General features: G+C 41.5%; 1 protein-coding gene across 3 annotated transcripts in view; it reads right to left on the bottom strand.

Moving 5' to 3' along the window:
• Positions 1-18,133, bottom strand: part of ccnf (cyclin F) — a 29,900-nt gene that overhangs the window by 6,061 nt on the left and 5,706 nt on the right. The window contains exons 3-16 of one of the 3 annotated variants that reach the window (XM_079641728.1): positions 17,752-18,012; positions 17,409-17,649; positions 17,250-17,303; positions 17,075-17,153; positions 16,689-16,833; positions 16,291-16,386; positions 2,957-3,108; positions 2,705-2,811; positions 2,554-2,621; positions 2,226-2,422; positions 1,749-1,802; positions 1,358-1,462; positions 994-1,071; positions 397-551 (exon numbers count right to left, since the gene is read on the bottom strand). In XM_079641728.1, the coding sequence (XP_079497854.1) occupies positions 397-551; positions 994-1,071; positions 1,358-1,462; positions 1,749-1,802; positions 2,226-2,422; positions 2,554-2,621; positions 2,705-2,811; positions 2,957-3,108; positions 16,291-16,386; positions 16,689-16,833; positions 17,075-17,153; positions 17,250-17,303; positions 17,409-17,649; positions 17,752-18,012 (1,792 nt within the window). Of the gene's footprint in view, positions 1-396; positions 552-993; positions 1,072-1,357; positions 1,463-1,748; positions 1,803-2,225; positions 2,423-2,553; positions 2,622-2,704; positions 2,812-2,956; positions 3,109-3,892; positions 4,170-16,290; positions 16,387-16,688; positions 16,834-17,074; positions 17,154-17,249; positions 17,304-17,408; positions 17,650-17,751; positions 18,013-18,133 lie in introns of those variants that run through there. The other 2 variants (XM_079641729.1, XM_079641730.1) reach the window with 2 other exon arrangements.

Here is an 18,133-nt window from a genome sequence, read left to right as displayed (position 1 = left end):
GATACATTTACCCAGAGTCTAGTGTTAAAAATAGTTTTGAACCTAATACAGTGGATTGCAGAGTCACGGGGTAGATTATTAAAGTCCTTAGCCTTTATGTTCTAGAGGCCAAAACAAGCAGTTAGCCTTAATTGCCCATTCAGGATTTGAAATCTCTCTTAAAGTTATCATACCTCCACTGTCTTACATGGGGTGAAGGTTTAACTTGATCTTTTCAGTAACCACTTGCTGTCGCTCTGTTTGATCTATTCTTTAACAATGTCATTAAATGAAAGCCAAGATGATCAAAACACAAGGAGTCATCGCAATGACTAACCAAATTCAATAGTCTAGAGAGATATTAATGACCAGCAGACTGTAATCATGCCAGTAATATTATGGTATGTTCCTGAATACCTCATGGTGTCCTTGATGTCTCGCCTCAGGACGCCCTGAGTGCAGTGTCGTGACGCCGGGTTTGGGGAAGTGAAGAGCTGAGCCACCAGGTCCGAGCAGGCCTTGGACTCCAGACCCAGAGGATTCCCACTGCTGCACACTTTAGCCAGAGACAGCTGAGGAAAGAAGACACATGTTTGAGGGTTTCAAAGTGGCTTGACAGCTTGTTGAATTGGAGCACTTTCAACAATAAGGTTGAGTACTGCAGTGGTTTGTGGCTGTGATTGCACAGCTTGTGATTTGGATGACTCATATTTTGGAGGTTCAGTGTTGCAGTTTGGGCCAAATTATGAACAAAAAAGAAAATCGTCATCCAAATGTCAAGCCCTCTTGAGACTGCCTGATAGTTGTTCAATAAGAAAAGCTTCAAACTCTAAACAAATGGAGGACTGGGAAATAGAAGAGAAGTAAAACAAAAACATTTCATGACAAACACTGTCTTTTATATCATTACAGTGAACAAACCAAGGGCAAAAGACTGACTGAATAAGCACATAACAAATAAAATCCACTGCTGCATCATTATAATGGCATTGTTCTGTCTTCAATCCCACACACCTGGGCCTCCCAGCATCCTTTGCCGGCATAGTCCCTCAGGGTTCGGATATACTGGAGGTACCTGCCTGGATCTGCCATCTGGAATCAAACCACAAAACAGTTAATAATTATATTATTATTATGTTGTTTGTTTGAGTATTATACTTTTTTTTTTTTAATTAGGTCAAAGAGATGTTTTGCTTAATGCAATAAACATGGAAACTATCAATGTAATCAACTCTAAAGCTTGAATAAACAATACTATAAACAACTTAGGAAGTGCTTCAGTGTGACATGGAGAAACTGTACAGCAGCTTAAAGAATAAGGTCACTATATCGATCAATAAATCCTCACTATTAAGCTAAACGAGGGATTCGGACTCACAGCTGCTTTCCGGTTGTGTTCCCACAACATGTAGGAGCTCTGCAGACAGCCAGACTTTGAAGACTCCTCCAACATAGATATGGCCTCCTTGCGTCTTTCCTCATCCTATAAAAGGTAACAAAGTTCCAGGTGTGAAAAACAAACGAGAATTCCATAAAAGCATTTATATGTCATTTGTCAGATCAATAAATAACAAAGCACACAGAGAGTACGAAGAATTGACAGAGGCTGTTGTTTAAAGGAAAAGAACAATTATCCATCTGTGCTGCTATGAACTAGTCGGACAGCCCCCCGTCCCAACAGGGCAAAACTATACACTTTGATGAGAGGCTAATAGAAACTGGGCCAACCCCACCCAGACAGAGGTGTTTAGATTCAGTCTCAAACTCACTTGAAAGAGCTGCAAAACTCTGGCCAAACAGTGCAGCAAGGGTCCTCTCTTCTCCTGTAGGGAAAGGAAAATATATTGATGAAGATTAGAAATCATTTGCATTATTTTCCTTATAATAATCAATACTCCACTTTTTAAAATATTTTAATGAGATTATCCAAGCCGTGTACATTTCTGTGTGTTTTAGCCATGACATTAATTCCACTGTGCAATAAAGGCGTGGTTTTTAAGCCAAAACAATAACCTTGGATTTGAATTGTTTGAAGAGAATAATAATCTGATTTTGCATTTACAATATTATGACCGTCATTACTGCTGACCTCAACGTTGAATTAAAAACAGAAAACTATTAACATGATATATGCTTCTTAGTTGTTGACACAGGCTAAACAAAATTGCAGCTCAATTGTCCTTAAACATTGGTTGAAAGAGAAGCACATTTTTCTTGTGCTCTTAATTTGTAAGACCCAAACCTACCACGTTATTGTCACACTCAGCCTTGAGACGGTCGAACACCACAGCTTTACAGCAGCTGCCGGTGGGGGACCATGGTGGACGGATGAACACCCAGATGAAGGGATCTGTGGTGGGAGAGTGCAGACTCTCTGCCAGGCTGAAGAAGTGGGAGGCCTTGCGACCACATACATCCGCTCGCCCCTCATCACTCAGCAATGCTGTAGAGAGAAAAGGCCAGGAGAAGTTATCACCTGAAGCAATCACCAAGTGGGTTTAATCTGCCACAATTACACTTGACCTTTTGTTTAATTTGAATGTATTTCTTGCAGTTGTGTATTGCTTAACTTACGTCCTTCATTGTACAAAAACGCGATGCCTAGCTTCACAGCAGCTTCAAAATTCCCTTTCTCTGCAGCTCTGAAAGAAGAGAGATGTTCCAGGTAAAAATCCAAAACACAAAAGTTGTTTTGTCTGACTTTATTTGATAGAAGTAACTGTACCTTTCAAAAAGCCACAAGGAGCTAGGGGATGGCCAAGTGTCCCTGAAACTGACCCTGGCCCATACACTGGAGTGCTGGTCAACAATGTCCCGCAGCTGGGAGTGAACCTGTAACAGAAGCCAGGACAATTAGTTAATCAATAAATGAGTCATCTGACAAACAAAATCAGGTGGTCACAAGATGCCCAAGCCCAAACAAATCTTGGCACATGCATGCTAGTTTGTGTGTTAGTGTTACATTATGTTTACTCACTGCTCTGACAGACAGCAGGTCTTCAGCAGAGAGGCACTGGAGCACACAGAGGAGGACCTCTTCAGGTAGAGACAGCAGGGTTAGGGCTGGAGTTCGCTTACGGACCCTCTTCCGTGCCGGAATCGAGAAACATTTTGGACAACGGCAGTGGACTAGTGAGAGAAAAAAGGAAATTAAATGTTAGATACTTGAACAAAAACTTAAACAGAAGTGCACACACACAATATCAACCCAAAAGCATTTCACACCCCTGTGCTGGACCCACCAACAAATTCCCACTATAATGTCAAGCAAATATTTACACTTAATTTAAAAGCAGGCCAGTTGGTATGTTTGCAGATGGTCACGTAAAAGGTGAAAGTTATGGCTCCACGTTCAAAACGTCTTAACTTAATGCATCTGCGGGTGGTCTTGTCTAACCCTCTGTTTTAATACAGAAATTATTAAATACATGGATAACCTTACAAAGTTTCAATATAAGGATACAACATTATAAAGTTAAGTGTTGAAAGCATACCTTATAGCTAACGTTATCTAACGACAGTGAACTCAGCATAATACTGGGAAAAGTCAACCCAACTGAGCGCCCAAATTTCCCTCCTGTGCTTCAAATGCAACTACCGTTAAGTAACGACCAGATTTCACGAAGTTTAACATAACATTACCGTTTTTAATTACCACAGACTGGTACAATACCAGCGAGAGACACATTGTATTTAATATTGTTAGCATTAACCCATTACTATAGTTAGTCACACAGAAGAGGAATCCGTGGCTAACGTTTGAGTTGGCTAGAGGCTAATAACCAGCGCTAACGTCAACTAACTATGTCAAATTGCAAGAATTTAAAGCAGCTTCAAAACCACTCACTATACAATACGTTATGACAATATTTATGGTAGTAATAGCGAGTTTTGGTTGACTTTAGTTACTTACCGCCCGCTTTCATTGCAAGTGTAGTGATCTCTCCTTACAGTGATGTAGCTACAGCACTGAGAAGTGAATTAAACGTTCCGGCGATACTAGCTAATGTTACACAAATCAAACTCGCAGACTATAAACACCCTGAAAATATGGTATACAGATAACCAGTAACCCTGCCCACTGCTTCTGTTGTGCTGTGGTGGTGACTAATATCGAACAAGTTGTTAGCTCTTTCCTGAATTCAAATTCAAGCACGAGTACTTACTTCTTGGCTCCGCCCCCAAAGCTACTCTATGACCGCCCACGCCGACAGTTTAAACACCACGTTCAATCTAATTGGTCAGAACTGTTGACGCCTATCTACTAACAATAAGCGATTTCATTGGCCAGCGTGAATAACAGTTACAGCGATTGGTCAGGATTTATAAACTGTAAATTATCAGAAGATCATTGGACAATGTAATGCCATTTCGAACTACGCGCTTGCCAGTGGACGTATATCATTGGTTAACCTTATTATGAAGACCGTCCACAAACCCATCCATTTACCGTAGATCGTGGGAAATGTAGTTAAACAGAAAAAGCCGTATTAAAGGTACGCTGTTTAAAGGGACAGGCGCATAGTCAGATCCAGAGGTGTTTTTGTATTATTACAGTATCAAATTACTTTGTACAACAAGCAGAGAAAGTTATTTTTACACTGTGTCTTGGTGATACTTTTATACTTCAAACAAATCTCTCGTTTTCTGTTAGTCCTGGGCTCAATGAGAGATGTTGGTATTCACATTTGCATTTTTTACTGTTTTAGCCTCACCAACTAACAAACATTGAGTAAAATCACAATATTTAACATGTCTTTTATTCAATAAACTGTGTAATACATTTGGTAAAAAAATTCATATTTTATCCCTCTACATTTTGTATTATTGTTAGAAAAAGCCAACTCTACATTCTAATGGTTGTAAATCAATTCTGATCAATACGTTTTTATATAGAAGCTATTTAATGTTAAAAGCTGAATCCATATAATTCACATATTACAGAGGACTTGACCTCAACGAAGGACATTTTTGGTTGTACCTCTTGCCCTGGAAGCAAGTGATAATACAATAAAGTAGTTATTTCTGTCAAATTAAAGACAAGGAATTACATCGTAAATTCTAGCCAGATGCACTTTGGTGCATTTGTGGTCCGAGGTACAGGATAAAGGAGCAGGGAAATGCATATCCAAACCGATTTTTAGGATGCTTTGATGTTATAAGTTAATCAAGAGAAGCCGATAGTTAACGTAAGTAAGTGTGAGTCAAAGGTTAAGTGAAAATAATTTAAAAAATGTGCAGGAACACACAAAATTAATTATTTGTTTTTGGTTCAACGAGCATGTTAAAAAAAACATGACAAGCACACACACAGATCAGGAACAAAAGCAACTCAAGCAGCATATTGGTTCTGCCTTTGACGACAGCTGACTTTGAGAAAATAACAGAAAATGAAAGGATAATTAAGACCATTGTGTCTGATGCCCATTGTGATTAAATAGATTACTGTCTTGGATGAATAGTGTCCTCTTCGTTGCCGCTCTTTGGTCATAAAGGAGCAGAGTAGACTACAAGAAGAGATCATTTGTTCCTTTCAGGCTTACTATTGATCAGCACTTCAGTCAATCTTCTACTCACCTACAAATGATGAGAGAATTTCCAGCACTCAATAGTGTTCTTTGAAAAGAAGAGAACGAAAGAGAATGAAGAAAATAGTTTTCTTTGTTTAAAACAAACAGTATATTTTGTATTAAATATACCCCCACCCAAATTCCAATTTGCAAGCCAATTGTTTAATTATCTTTGTTAAATCTGTAAATGTTTCTCGTCTATACATTTCAACTTAAACATGTGTGATAGTGAATAAACAAAATATATGTCTGCTAAATTGCTCTCTGTTTATTGAAGCGTGTAATTGTTGCCTCAATCTGGAGCTTTTGTATCAAATTATCTAGTAGCAGAATGACCTCAGACGGGGCAGACACTGTGACATCCTTAATTTGATGCAGTTACCGTTTCCATAGAAACTCCAACCATTTTACTCAGTAATACACAACGTGGCTAGTAAAGGCTAGGGAGAAGCGAGCGGTTGGAGTATTTCAACTACATTTTAAATAATTACAGAAATAAAATCATGCACAAAGTGCTCACAAAACTGCGGGGTACAAGTCGTCAATTTTGTTCACTTAGCATTCATTATTTATTCTCTGAAAAGATGTGCCGATATAAAGCTGCTGCCTCCCACAGGAAGTAATTGTGTTTGATTCGAGAGGTAGATTGGAAAGCAATGACTTTACATGTACATTAGAGCTGCGACGATGCAGCAGGGTATTAGCTAATGAAACATAGAGCAGAACACTTTATGAAAAAAAAGCTTTTGTGTATAGAAACATTTGTTGACTGACCTTTGAGATAGAAAGAGAGGGAGGAGATTGAAACAAGATGGAAAGTAAGGGGGGTCATGAGAGTATATAGAGACAAAATGCAATATCTTTTTATCTGTTAGTATTTGACAATGTCTCATTATGCTCATCCAGAAATATAAAAAAGATCAGTGTTCAGTGAGTGTGGCAGTCTTCCCGTTCTCTCGAGTACCTGCGGGATCAAATCTGGCTGTGATTTGATTTGACTGTCTAGCCAGGCATGCGTGATTTCCCTCCACACCTGACTGTCTCCAAAACAGTTTCCGTAATATCTCAATCAAATTTAAATGTAACTCAATACTAATAAAAAAGTATCATTTAGAGCAAAGAGCAAGAAGTGACTAATTAAAAACAGAAGACAGAATTGCCTATAAAAAACAAAAAAACTTATCGCAGTCATATGGCTCAAATCCAGAACAACCTAACGTCTTAGTGCATGTTTTTCTGGCTTTGCAATTTAAACTGATGTCAGTTCTGTTTAATAAAAGTATGATAAAAGCCAAATAGTGCTAAATACTTGGGTTTGAGGCCAAATTCTGGAGATTGAGAAGAGGATGAGTTGATCCAATATGGTTTCCTGCATTCTGTGCTGACCCTAGCATCCAACTGACCACTTCCACTCCATCTGCACTTTGCTCTCCCCACCCCTTTATCCAGACTTTGACACTGTTTCCTCCACACCCACGGCCGTTTTCCAGCAAAGTTACCATGGATGATCAAATGAGGTAATAAATACAAAATAAACTCCCAGTGAATTTGCTCGTGTTTCAAGAACAAGCTGAGTACGTCTGGCACTGTTTATTTTAACATTATGCCAGTAGAGGGTGTCCTTTATTCTGCTTGCTACTGGTCAGTCTGTTTTCCTAACAACCAAAAGATCACACCCGTCTCTTGGTATCTGACCAAGTCACCCAAGCTGGCAGGGCAGCACATGGCAATGCGTCTATATACAGCCTCCAAATTTCAAGCACAGGACAGGGGAAGCCCAGGTGGTCTCTTCAACCAAATATGTTTTTTATGTTCTATGTACATGGCTACGTGTGGTGATAAGTATAATCTAACGTGCACACAAAATAGAGTTAAAACATTGTTAGTGCATCATCTCCTCACTGTCCTCTCCCCATATTCCAAATACATTCTTATCTATCCCCGTGGATAACTCTGAATCATCTCCCAAATCGAAGAAGTTTAAAGCAAAGTATTTAGTAAGTGCTTGGAGGGTTTAACCTCAAGCTGCAAACTAGAACATCACAGACCAGTGTGTTCACATAACATTTATTTAATACAATTAAAAGATGTACAGATAAGTAGAAATATACAGTACAGTAGAAATATAAAATTGTCATATATACAGCACCAAATATTAGAGGGCACACAGACATTTTTTGGGTCACTCGCTGGAGTGGCAAACAGCATTAGTAGACAGCATGGCTGTCTACTGGGTGAGGGACCTATTTCCCCGCAGCAAAGAGAGGTAGATTTTCCCTTTAATATTTGAGAAGGCAGAAGGGAAATCACTTCACATCATTAACAAACAAATTCTGGTCACCTGCCATCACTTTTTTGTATTAAAACACTGTCACAATACAGCTTGAAAGTTAGAAAGTACAAGTATGCAACAACAATGTACTACATTGCTAAAAAAGGATAAACTAATAATTACTCTTTATGAGCAAAAGATTAAGGGCTGATTTGGCGAAACATTATCGTATACAGTTGTTTGCGTATAGACTGGTCTATGCTAGTCCTATTTTTTGTCAGTAAATAAGGTATGCTAAATAAAAAAAACAAGAATAATACTCCCATGTTCATTATAACTGATCCCAGTCTGAGCGCAGGGATAGCTCCCCACTCCCAAATAAAAGTAAAAGTAATGACAGGTTGATTAATGCCATTACGTGTAATTTCCCCATTTCTTCCCTTTCTTTACTTCCTTCTCTTTGTTTAACAGAGTTTGGCTGACGATCAGTATGCAAAGGAACATCTAAATGCACTCTGAGTCGCAGAAAATGTGTGGGAAAGGACCGATCGATTGCATGTCTATTGAAGCAGCTGGCCCCCAAGACGGTCTTTGGCATTGTGTGTTAACTGCTACCCCTGGATGCATAGCCACATTTCACTCAGCAAAGCGTCACTAATCTGCTAGCCAAAATCAATGCAACCGTGATCAATGATTGTTCTCAAGGGTACAATAGGGCTGCTACACAGTCCTTCACATAGAACTGGCCAGACACCTTCAATTCTACATACATACGTTAATTGCACTTCCTAATTCCTTGATTTGTATTTTCCATCCCTTGTTACATTCAGCGACAGAAAGCAGAATATTTAAGACAAGAATAAAATGCCGTTGTGTGTCTCATCCTGTGAGACCCCACACTAACAGAAAGTAGGTATTCACAGATGTGGAGCTCAGCGCAGCTACATTCACTCATTGTCTCTGAAAGCACAAGTAAGGGAAACCCCAGGGTCATTTAGAGCAAAAACATTCATCAGTGTTCACGAGACAGCCTTGAAGCGTAATTTTAGACTGGAAAAGGAATTTGTCACTCTCAGTGAATATTCTTTTCACTATGAGAGAGAAAAGAATCCACTTTCCTTGGCACATAGTGATAATGACCCATTTCTGAACTATAGGGCTCTTTAGTGTATTCGGATGTCAAAAGGCTGTACACACTTTCTCCTGGAATATATAAAAAATGAATGGGATCAAGTCAGAAACTGTGGATGTCAGAAGGCCTATGGGATGGGTAAGGAGAGTCGTGTCGGGGTAAAGAGAGAGAGAGAGAGGAATAGAAAGAGAGAGAGAGAGCGAGGGAGGATATTCTCGTGGCTTCAGATGGAAACGGGGGAATGCGACAGAGCCTTTTTCCATGAGTGCTTGCTCAAGGCACCAAGAGGGGGGGCCGGAGGGGAGCAGGATCAGGCAAAGTGTCCCTGCGGTGGCATGTCCCCTCGGGGTAGTGTCCTTCAATAATCCTGGCATGCCCTGTGTAGGGTTGAGGTGCCTCACTCAAGACACTAGGCTGGGTGAAAATGCTTGCACATTGACAGGAGGACAATCAGTCAGTCAGAAAGTCTGTGCCCCCATCCTTTGTAATGTGAGGCCGAAGCTACAAAAGGCCTTTCAGAGTATGTCGCTTACTAGAAGTTTCTCTTGCTTGGCATAGACTTGTCTATATGTGCAAAGATCTTGTTACTAAGTAGTGAAGTCCAAGGTCCAACAGTCTTTTTAGTTCACCAGAATCTTTATTTGAGCACACACAAACATCTTCCACTTCCCCAGCAGGTCCTCTGCCCTCTCCAGCTCATCGTCAACACAGATGCCAGCAAGATCCTGCTGGACTCAAGTTCCACTCTCCCATTGCGTAAAAAAAGCCTCCAACACATTGCTGCGGTGTCACAGGACGAGTGAATGACGCTGGCCACTGACGCGGGTGCGCTGCTCTTTGGGCTGGGTATCAGGTTGCCTTCTTTGGCCCACTTATGGCCTCTTGGAGAGTCACCTGTCCTGGCAAGAGGAATGCTGTGACTGACGTGCCTAGTGACGACAGCATTGACTCCGGCAGCAGCTCTGCATAGCGTGTTAGGTGTCCAGCAAGCTCCCTCTGTGACTGCTAGTGCATATGTGAGTGAGGACTGCGAGGGCCATGTATCCGTGCGTGTAAATATGCATGTAGTGTGCAAGGCATATTTGTGTGTGTCTCCTCTGAGGTTGTTTTGACACTGGACACTTGCTGTCTGATGATTAAAGAGCATGCGAGGCATTGGTGATCCCTCCTTGTCAATCCAAAATGGTCCAAACTTTCCAGACTAAACAGACATTCAGGGTCCTGTCTATCTGTCCTTCCACTCTCGATGATTTCTCAGCTTAAGCTATCTCCGGTATGAGCTGAGCCAAACTCTGTGATTAAGATTTGAGGGGATTTGGAGCAGGGAGGCAGTGAAGTGGCAGTTCTTTCAGTCAACCCCTAAATTCCCAGCCAGCCATGGGTATGTCTCTGCTTTCAAGTACCGTCCACTGTTCTCCCCATGTGCTTCACAGGGGACACTGCTCAGAGGTGAAAGAGCCACTCTCTTTCTTTTTTCTTCTCTTCTTCTTGTGAACTGTCCAACAGGTCGTGGCCATCAGCAACAGCATAAGACCCATGACAAGCAGCACAACTGACACCACTTTAGTCTGAGGCAGGTCATTATAAGTGTAGGTCACCCCAGTCCCTGCTGCACCAATCACCAAAGAGATGATTCCAAAGGGAAAGATGCAGCGGTACCAGGACTTCTCCATGCCTCCAGTGGCCTGGGACAGCCGCTCCAGAGAGGAGAGCACTTCGGGCACTTTGGCATCACCAACCTCCAGGGACTGCGCTTCCTGCCCCGAGTTGGTCCGAGGCTGTGTACAGCCCATACTGATGGTGTGTGCTGATCCTGAAACCAGACTGCAGCGTTGGCCTCGTGGATCACGCTCGCAGTCAGCTCTGGCCTGGAGAAACACAAAGATATACAAAAAGGCAGAAAAAGAGAGAAAGAAGAAGGAGGTCTGTTTGAGACCGGATAAATGAGCGTGTCAGATGAAGTCAGCGCTGAAATCCACTCACACTTTTCCCTTCTCTCTCTCCCTCTCTTGCTGTTTCTCTGTACACTGCCTGCTGGCTTTCTGGCAGCACATTGTACACTCTGGTGAATGTAGTGGTGGGGGATATATAAGGGACCAGGGGAGGGGAGGAGCTAGGGAAGAAAAACAGAGAAGTTCGAGCGCTCTGATTGGTCTTCTTTTGTGTGACGTCAAACTTTGAAGCAGGGAGAATAGGGGTTGACGAAGCACAGGAAGGGGGAGGGGAGAAGAGTTAACTGCTCCCTCCTTTCTTCTTCTCCCCATCACTGCTTTTCAATTGCAGTCTTTTTTTCTTTTCCTGCAGTATAAATGCCACCCCTGTAAAATAGAGACGCCTACTGCTGACTGTTAATCAGAAGTGAAAGGGGAATCCCTCATTACTTCCTATAGGAAAGTTTAGTTATTCCATCTCATCACTATAGTTCAAATGGTCCACCTTCTTAAGGCAATTCAATTATGTTCCCATTGCACCCCACCACTTCTCGCTTAGACATCAATAGCAGACATAAATCCTACGACCACCCACACACTCATTTCCAGGAAGACATCAAATATACAATGTCCTGACAATATACACTAATGAGCATCCCCACACATGACAGAATACAAGCTTGAAAAACATAGGCCGCCCACACTGCTGTCCCACCCACACACACTGCTGGTGTCAGTCCCTTGTGTATGGAAGGCAACCTCGTAGTAGTTAAAACGCCTGAATCTCTCTCTTTCATGAAGGGAACATCAATCCAGATTGCTATTTTCTCCTAAACTTGCTCGTTTCACACCTCCACATCTGAGATTCTATTTTAGGGAAGGATGAATGTGCTGCATGTCTATATCTTCAAGCATTGCTGTATTTGCCATGGCAACATTTCATCTTCTTGTTTCTAAGTTTTTTCTCTCTAAAAGAACTGTGAACTGAATAATGATTCTAGTAAATTGGTGCTAAAAGCCATTGGAATTCATGTATAGTATTATCTACAACAAAAGGAAGCAAAAAGCTTTCAAGTTAATTTGAGGACTCATGTGAGACCACATTGTCATGCATGAAGACTGTGTCCAAAAATAATATTTGATCGCACCAGAGAAGTCATCTCTTGAAGTTTTGGGGACACAACATATTTATTATGGGTTCAAAAAGCATGTCTATGGAATTGTTAAGCATTGCTTCTTATTAGCAACAGATTTCTCCTCAGTTAGATTAAAGCATTCTTGCTCTTTAATAGCTACATTATCAGATTAAGAGACACATAATATTCTCATTGAAATTCCAAACATGCCTCCATATAAGCAGGATAACAGATCCTTAGTTAAGAAACTTTTTTCTTCGTCTTGACAGAAGATATTCAACTTGATGGATGGAACTGGCTCAGACCGCCTGAATGGTTGAGGAAATCAAATAAATGACCCTAATGCCGCTTACTGATGACTGACCACACTGACTTAAAGATCCCTGCTGTAGCTCACTGTGCAGCAGAGATGAAGCTGAGCAAAAGAGGAGATACAGAAAAAGAAGTGAGGAATGTGTTTGTGGGGGGCGGGGTGCAGGAGAAAGAGATGTTCAATGGGCATTTGAAGGACAGAAGTGGATTCTTGGTAGCACTGTTCGGTTTCTGTGGATTTGTACTTGAAGTCCAGCATTGCAGTGGACTACGACTGCAAAAAGTGGTAAAGAAAAGGGTGAGAAAAGTGAACAAGTAGGAAGGAATGTGTACGAAAAAGAAAAGACTATTCAACTCTGTCCCTCTCTGTGCTAGTACGTGAGGCAAACAGAAGTACCGGCGTGGGAAAGAAAGTAAATCTTTTTCCACGGGAAAACATTTTGTCTGGGTTCTTCCATTAATGTGGCATTGAAGGCGTGAGAAATATGGGACAAAGCCGTGAGGCCTGAGTAACCTGGGCAGGGCCAGGGCCGTGCTGAGGGGAGTAGGAGAGCCTGGCCGGTGACAGGCAGAGCCCAGCAGCAGCTGATGTATGCAGGTCACAGGAAGGCTGAGTTGCGTAGGCACCACTCCCTCAGGGACCTGTGTGTAGTGTTGACGTGATCGCAAGGATGCTTCCCTGCCTCCTCCTCTACTCACACTGTCCAAGACTCTATGGGCAGGAAAGGAACCAACGCAGCACATTTCCAATCCCGTATGAAAAACTTGGCTGCACTCGAGTGGCGTGTGACTGTATTTCTTATAAGCAACAGAAACAGAGGATCTAGTCATTATGCTCCAGTTGTCACCTATTATGCAAAATCCACTCTTTCATGTCTTTTACATACACATGTGTCCCTTTCTGTTTAAAGAGATGCTGAAGGTTTCAGGAAAGAATATTCGCTCACTTTTTTTCCTGATCCATTTATATAAAAACTGAGAAATGAGCTTATCAGATTTTGGCCACTTTATGATGTCATAACAATTTTTTGGCTTGTGTAACCATTAGCCAATTACCAACCAAGGTAACCCCCCCCCCCCCCCCCCCTCCTTATCACCTGAATCTCCTTCTAGAGCACCATTGTGTTCTTTTTAACCAAATATCTCTCAGAGGGGCGTGGGGAGTGGCTCCTTATTTTCATCTAAAGTAACAGACAGAGAATCAGCACTTTTGAAACATGGCTGAAACAGAGGGGTTTATGGGATGCTGCAATTATCTGCTTGGTGTTTCGAGGCAAACACTTCAGAGACATGTTTTGTATATCTATCTGAGAGCTATAATATATTGATGAAAAACAGTATAATATGGGACCTTTAAAACACAGATCATAATCTGGAGCTGAAATATCCATCTCCTTTTTATGACCTCTTGATTCCTCTACTCAGGGAAACATGCCATTTCCAGTTAGCATGCACTGAACCAGGCACCTGGGCATCCGTATGACTTAGCCGGCTTTGAGTATGCATGTCCCGTCTTTGTGTGTACATGAGGGTTTCTGCAGCAGGGCTCAAACACCCACGTCCTGCTGTGTGAACCCAGCGCCACCTGTCGCCCAGTCTGGCACAGCCCCTGCCATTCACACATCATCTGTGGGGACGAGCCTTTTGGGCCTCTTCAGGACTTCTCGCATCTCACATACGCCTTCATAACAGGTGTGGCGGGCAAATTCACGACTAGTAATTTTCTCAGATCGCAGAGACATCATATTGGCCACATACGTGTTATATATCGTTCAATGTATGCCATATTATGAAAGTCTGCAAGGAAAGCAAACACGTCATAGGGAGAAACATTATGGTAGAATATTGGGGGTTCAGAGTGCAATGAAACACACTGAAAATGTTGCAGGTCAATCTCGTAGAAACTAACAAATACAATAATTTGCAATGTGAATTCTTCAGAAAGCCTGATTTAACAGACAGTAGGAAGACATTTGAACACATGGCAATGAGCCTGAAGTCATGGCATCTCTGCTGCTTTCCATGAAAGTCAGGATTAAAAAAAAAAAAAGTCTTTGTTTCGTTACTTCACTTTATTCCACAGACCAGCAGTCAAGCAGATGAGTCAATTTAAAAATAATTGTTTGTATTTAATTAGAAACCTTATTTCCACATGTAATTCTAGGTCACACATTGGATCAAAATTGCAATCCACATTTTCAAAACAAGTGATTAACATTAGACCCCTGCTAGTGTGTTTGATGGTCAGTTCTTCTGTGAGTGAGCGCCCCCTGCTGGTACAGTAAGTGTTCCATTACAGACCATGGGTTCAGTTTTTCCATTAGCCATTATTCTAGGTCTTTTTTTTTTTTACACAGTAAGATTTTTACAACATAACGTTTTATCAAAAATATAACTTAAAACTATTTAGAAACATAAATCCTACGCTATCTAAATTGAAGTACTAATTTAAATATTCCGATTCGAGTATAAAGTCAATGTTTGATTTATTTACATCTTAAAATAACAATATATTAAGCAGATACAACTAATATGTGTTACTTTTAAGGTCCGTGCCCAAGTAGTTATATGTTTGGAATGTTGTGTATTGTGATTGCATTATGCTAAGAGGTCATATTTTATTTCTCTTATGTGTAAAAGAAGATAAACAGTAGATTTCATGAACAGGTGTAATGTGCTCTGTGGTCAGTCAGGCTCAGAGTCCAGGACTATGGCAGGGAAACGCTCCCCCCCTTCCCCCAGCAGGGAGTACATGCCTCTCAGTACACTGAGGTCGGGACATCCAGGCCCAGGTACAATAGATGAAAGCTGAGGGGACAGAGTGTCCAACAGGGCCTGTCATAAAGAACAAAAGACTGTCAATACATTATTTTTTAGAAGGTATTGACTATTACTCAGAACAGAATGCACAGACTTTCTTATCATTAGCACGATTCAGCATCTAATTCAAGTTTTTTCACCTAAAGCAAACAACTCTTACCTGCTCAATGTAAGTCTCCTGTTGCAGCAGTGCCACCCTCATTCTCAGATTCTCCAGTTCTCTGAGCTCTGCCTCTGATGTGTAGGTTATAGTCAGGGGCAGGGGTGCAATTATCCCATCGCCCCACACACTATTTGCCCCAGTGGGGCAAAGACAACCTCCCTCTGGCCTCCATCGATCCCATGCTTCCCACTCTGACGGAAAATACGGTTATTTTTAGAGCGTGAGCGTGAGCAACCGTACACTAAAACGTTTTTCTGCTCTGCTGCCTCAGCTTTAAATAGCTAGGCCCTGGCCTAGCCACGTCAGGATAGACAGCTTTAAAACCCCACAGTCACAGGGAGGGGATCTATCGAGGCCAAGGGAAGTACTGATCTGGCACTGAGGTTTCACTGCGGCTCTGTTTTCATTTTCCATACTCCAAGATGGAGCGGCTCCATTAGCTCGTTAGCACGCTACATTGCATTTTTCAAATGCTGTTAGAATGCAATAAACGATTCATCCCTCTCTGAAATAAAATACTCGCTGAAAGGTGGATGTGGGATGCTAGATTGGATGGTCATGGTCACAACACAAAATGGAGGTATGTTTGCTAAGCAGGGAGCTAGAAATTACTAGAAAGTTCTTTCTCACACTTGCTTTAGCAACATACTTTTGCTGCACTTGAGCTATAACTGATAAACATCAACAAACTTTGCTTCCTGAAGGTGATACGGTCATTTGAGTGGTGTGAATGGAAAATACCTGGGCATTCAGCTTCATTAGAACAGTATCGTTGAAGGTTTTGCATATTAGAGCATGTTGCAGACAGTAAGACCTGCTGACACTTGGATATTATATCTCACAACACAGTTTAATTATTTGTCTAACCATGTCCTTTTAATTATGCAAGTCAATGTTTTGAAATATTTTATTTCAATATTTTATTTTTCTTTCTGCTTATAACCATCTAGTTTGAAGAACAGGATGAATTCCTACCTTGTTTTGCTTGGTGTGCAGAGTTCTGGAGCTGATCTGCTCCCACCAACAACCTCTCAAGTTCCAGACAGGAGTCATGCTGGTTTGCTTTAGAACCTAAACAGAAAAAAAAAAACTTAATTAGCAACAATATGACAGGATATATTGGAGTTGACTGGTTTAATTGTACAGTAATTAGTCTCATGTTGGTAGTCAGTGCATCTCAATTGCTCATTCCAGGGTCCTGAGTATGATTGGCAGAGGATAAATCGGTCCAAACAGCTCTCACAAAATCACTTCCTGCCAACTTCCTGTGCAATTTCCTCTAAAATGATCATTTTCTAACACAATCGCCTTCATTACTCCTCATTCCTCGACTCCTATTTTTGTGTGTTTGCATGCGTCATCTGTTCTTTTACCTTGCTCTGTGGCTACTTCTAGCGTCTGTTTGCCCAGAAACTCCTCTGCCTGCCTGTGCTGGGTGAGGCCATGCCCTTGGTGAGTCAGTCTTGCGACCAAAACCCTGGTCTGATCCGGGCAACCACATGGCCAATCCTTGGGGAACTAGTGGTCAGAGAGGTCAAAGACAATACGCCAGGTATGAGATGGATTACAGGAAGAAGTGTATTAATAAAATGTATACAGGCTCTGAGAGACATATTTTGACAATGTCTTATAGCTGGGTGGAATTATAACTAAACGTTACACTAGAGTATATTTCCAACTCAACATTACACTACATGGAAAACATGTACGTGGCTTCCCAGACCACTTTGAAAGGCATCACTACAAAGAGGAAGGATACCAAAGCGGTCATTCTCTCCATGAAGTGACTCCTCCCAGACACAGGTTTCCTTTGTAGGGCAACGACTTTGTCCCATAACCTAAAAATAATGTAGATAGGAAGAATTAGTGAACAAAGAGAAACTGTTGAACCAGTTGTAAAATGATCACAATAGTATCAGACTGATTTTGGCCACCTGTTTTGTTTCCTTCTTAGAGATTTCCATTTTGCTGTTTGATCAGAAGCTTTCCTGCCATGAAGCAAAGGCGTAAAGAACAATTATAATAGCACAGCCAAGAAAGGTTGGTTAAAGATCAGTGTGGTTTCTTCATAACCCAGTTGTGTAAAAATATACCCTTTCTGCAGAGGTAAACTGTGAGCTCCAGACTCCAATCTATGTGAAACAGGCACTGTGTTATGTGAATGAGTGGAAAAAGCTGCAGCTGTGCCCAGTTCAGTCCCACTCAGCTCATTGCTTCTTATAGTTTTGTTTTTTGAGTGGAGGGTCGAGGTGTGTAACTGACCCCGACCTAGTGAGCCAGACGCCGAGACAGCCTGCTGTGATGCCCTTGCTGCCTGATGATGCACAATCCCAGCTGAAGAGACAGAACAGTTCATGATTATGTTTCTATTAATTATGGTTTTGCACTGTCCAGGATGGTAGCTATGTGAAGATTTTGAGTTGAACACCAACGTACCAGGCTTTCTGTGATCTTTTCTGTCAAGACTGGCTGATTTAGAGGTAGATCTGACGGTTTTCTGGTTTCCTTTAGGAGCTGTAGAAGCCTGCATTCCCTCTTTCGATGTGACAGCTGAAGTGCTGGATGCCTTTCGACATGCAAATTGTTTGTTTGAGTCTTTTTTAGAAGACACTGTGCCAGTGCGGACCCGAAGAGCTTTTTCCAGTGCTCTCTCAAGCAGTTCCATTTCTTCTTTCTCCACGGGTGAGGTAACTGTATCTGAAGAGAGCAGCATGCAAACAAGTGGTTATATTTGAGATATTTTAGTATTTAACCTGAACCATTACTACCTGTATGAAAAGAATGAGAGACTTGTGATTATATTGAACAGGCACACATT

This window comes from Notothenia rossii, assembly GCF_949606895.1.
Source record: "Notothenia rossii genome assembly, chromosome: 8".
Lineage (NCBI taxonomy): Eukaryota > Metazoa > Chordata > Actinopteri > Perciformes > Nototheniidae > Notothenia > Notothenia rossii.
Note: the sequence above shows the minus strand (reverse complement) of the source record. Positions and strands in the feature narration are given on the sequence as shown.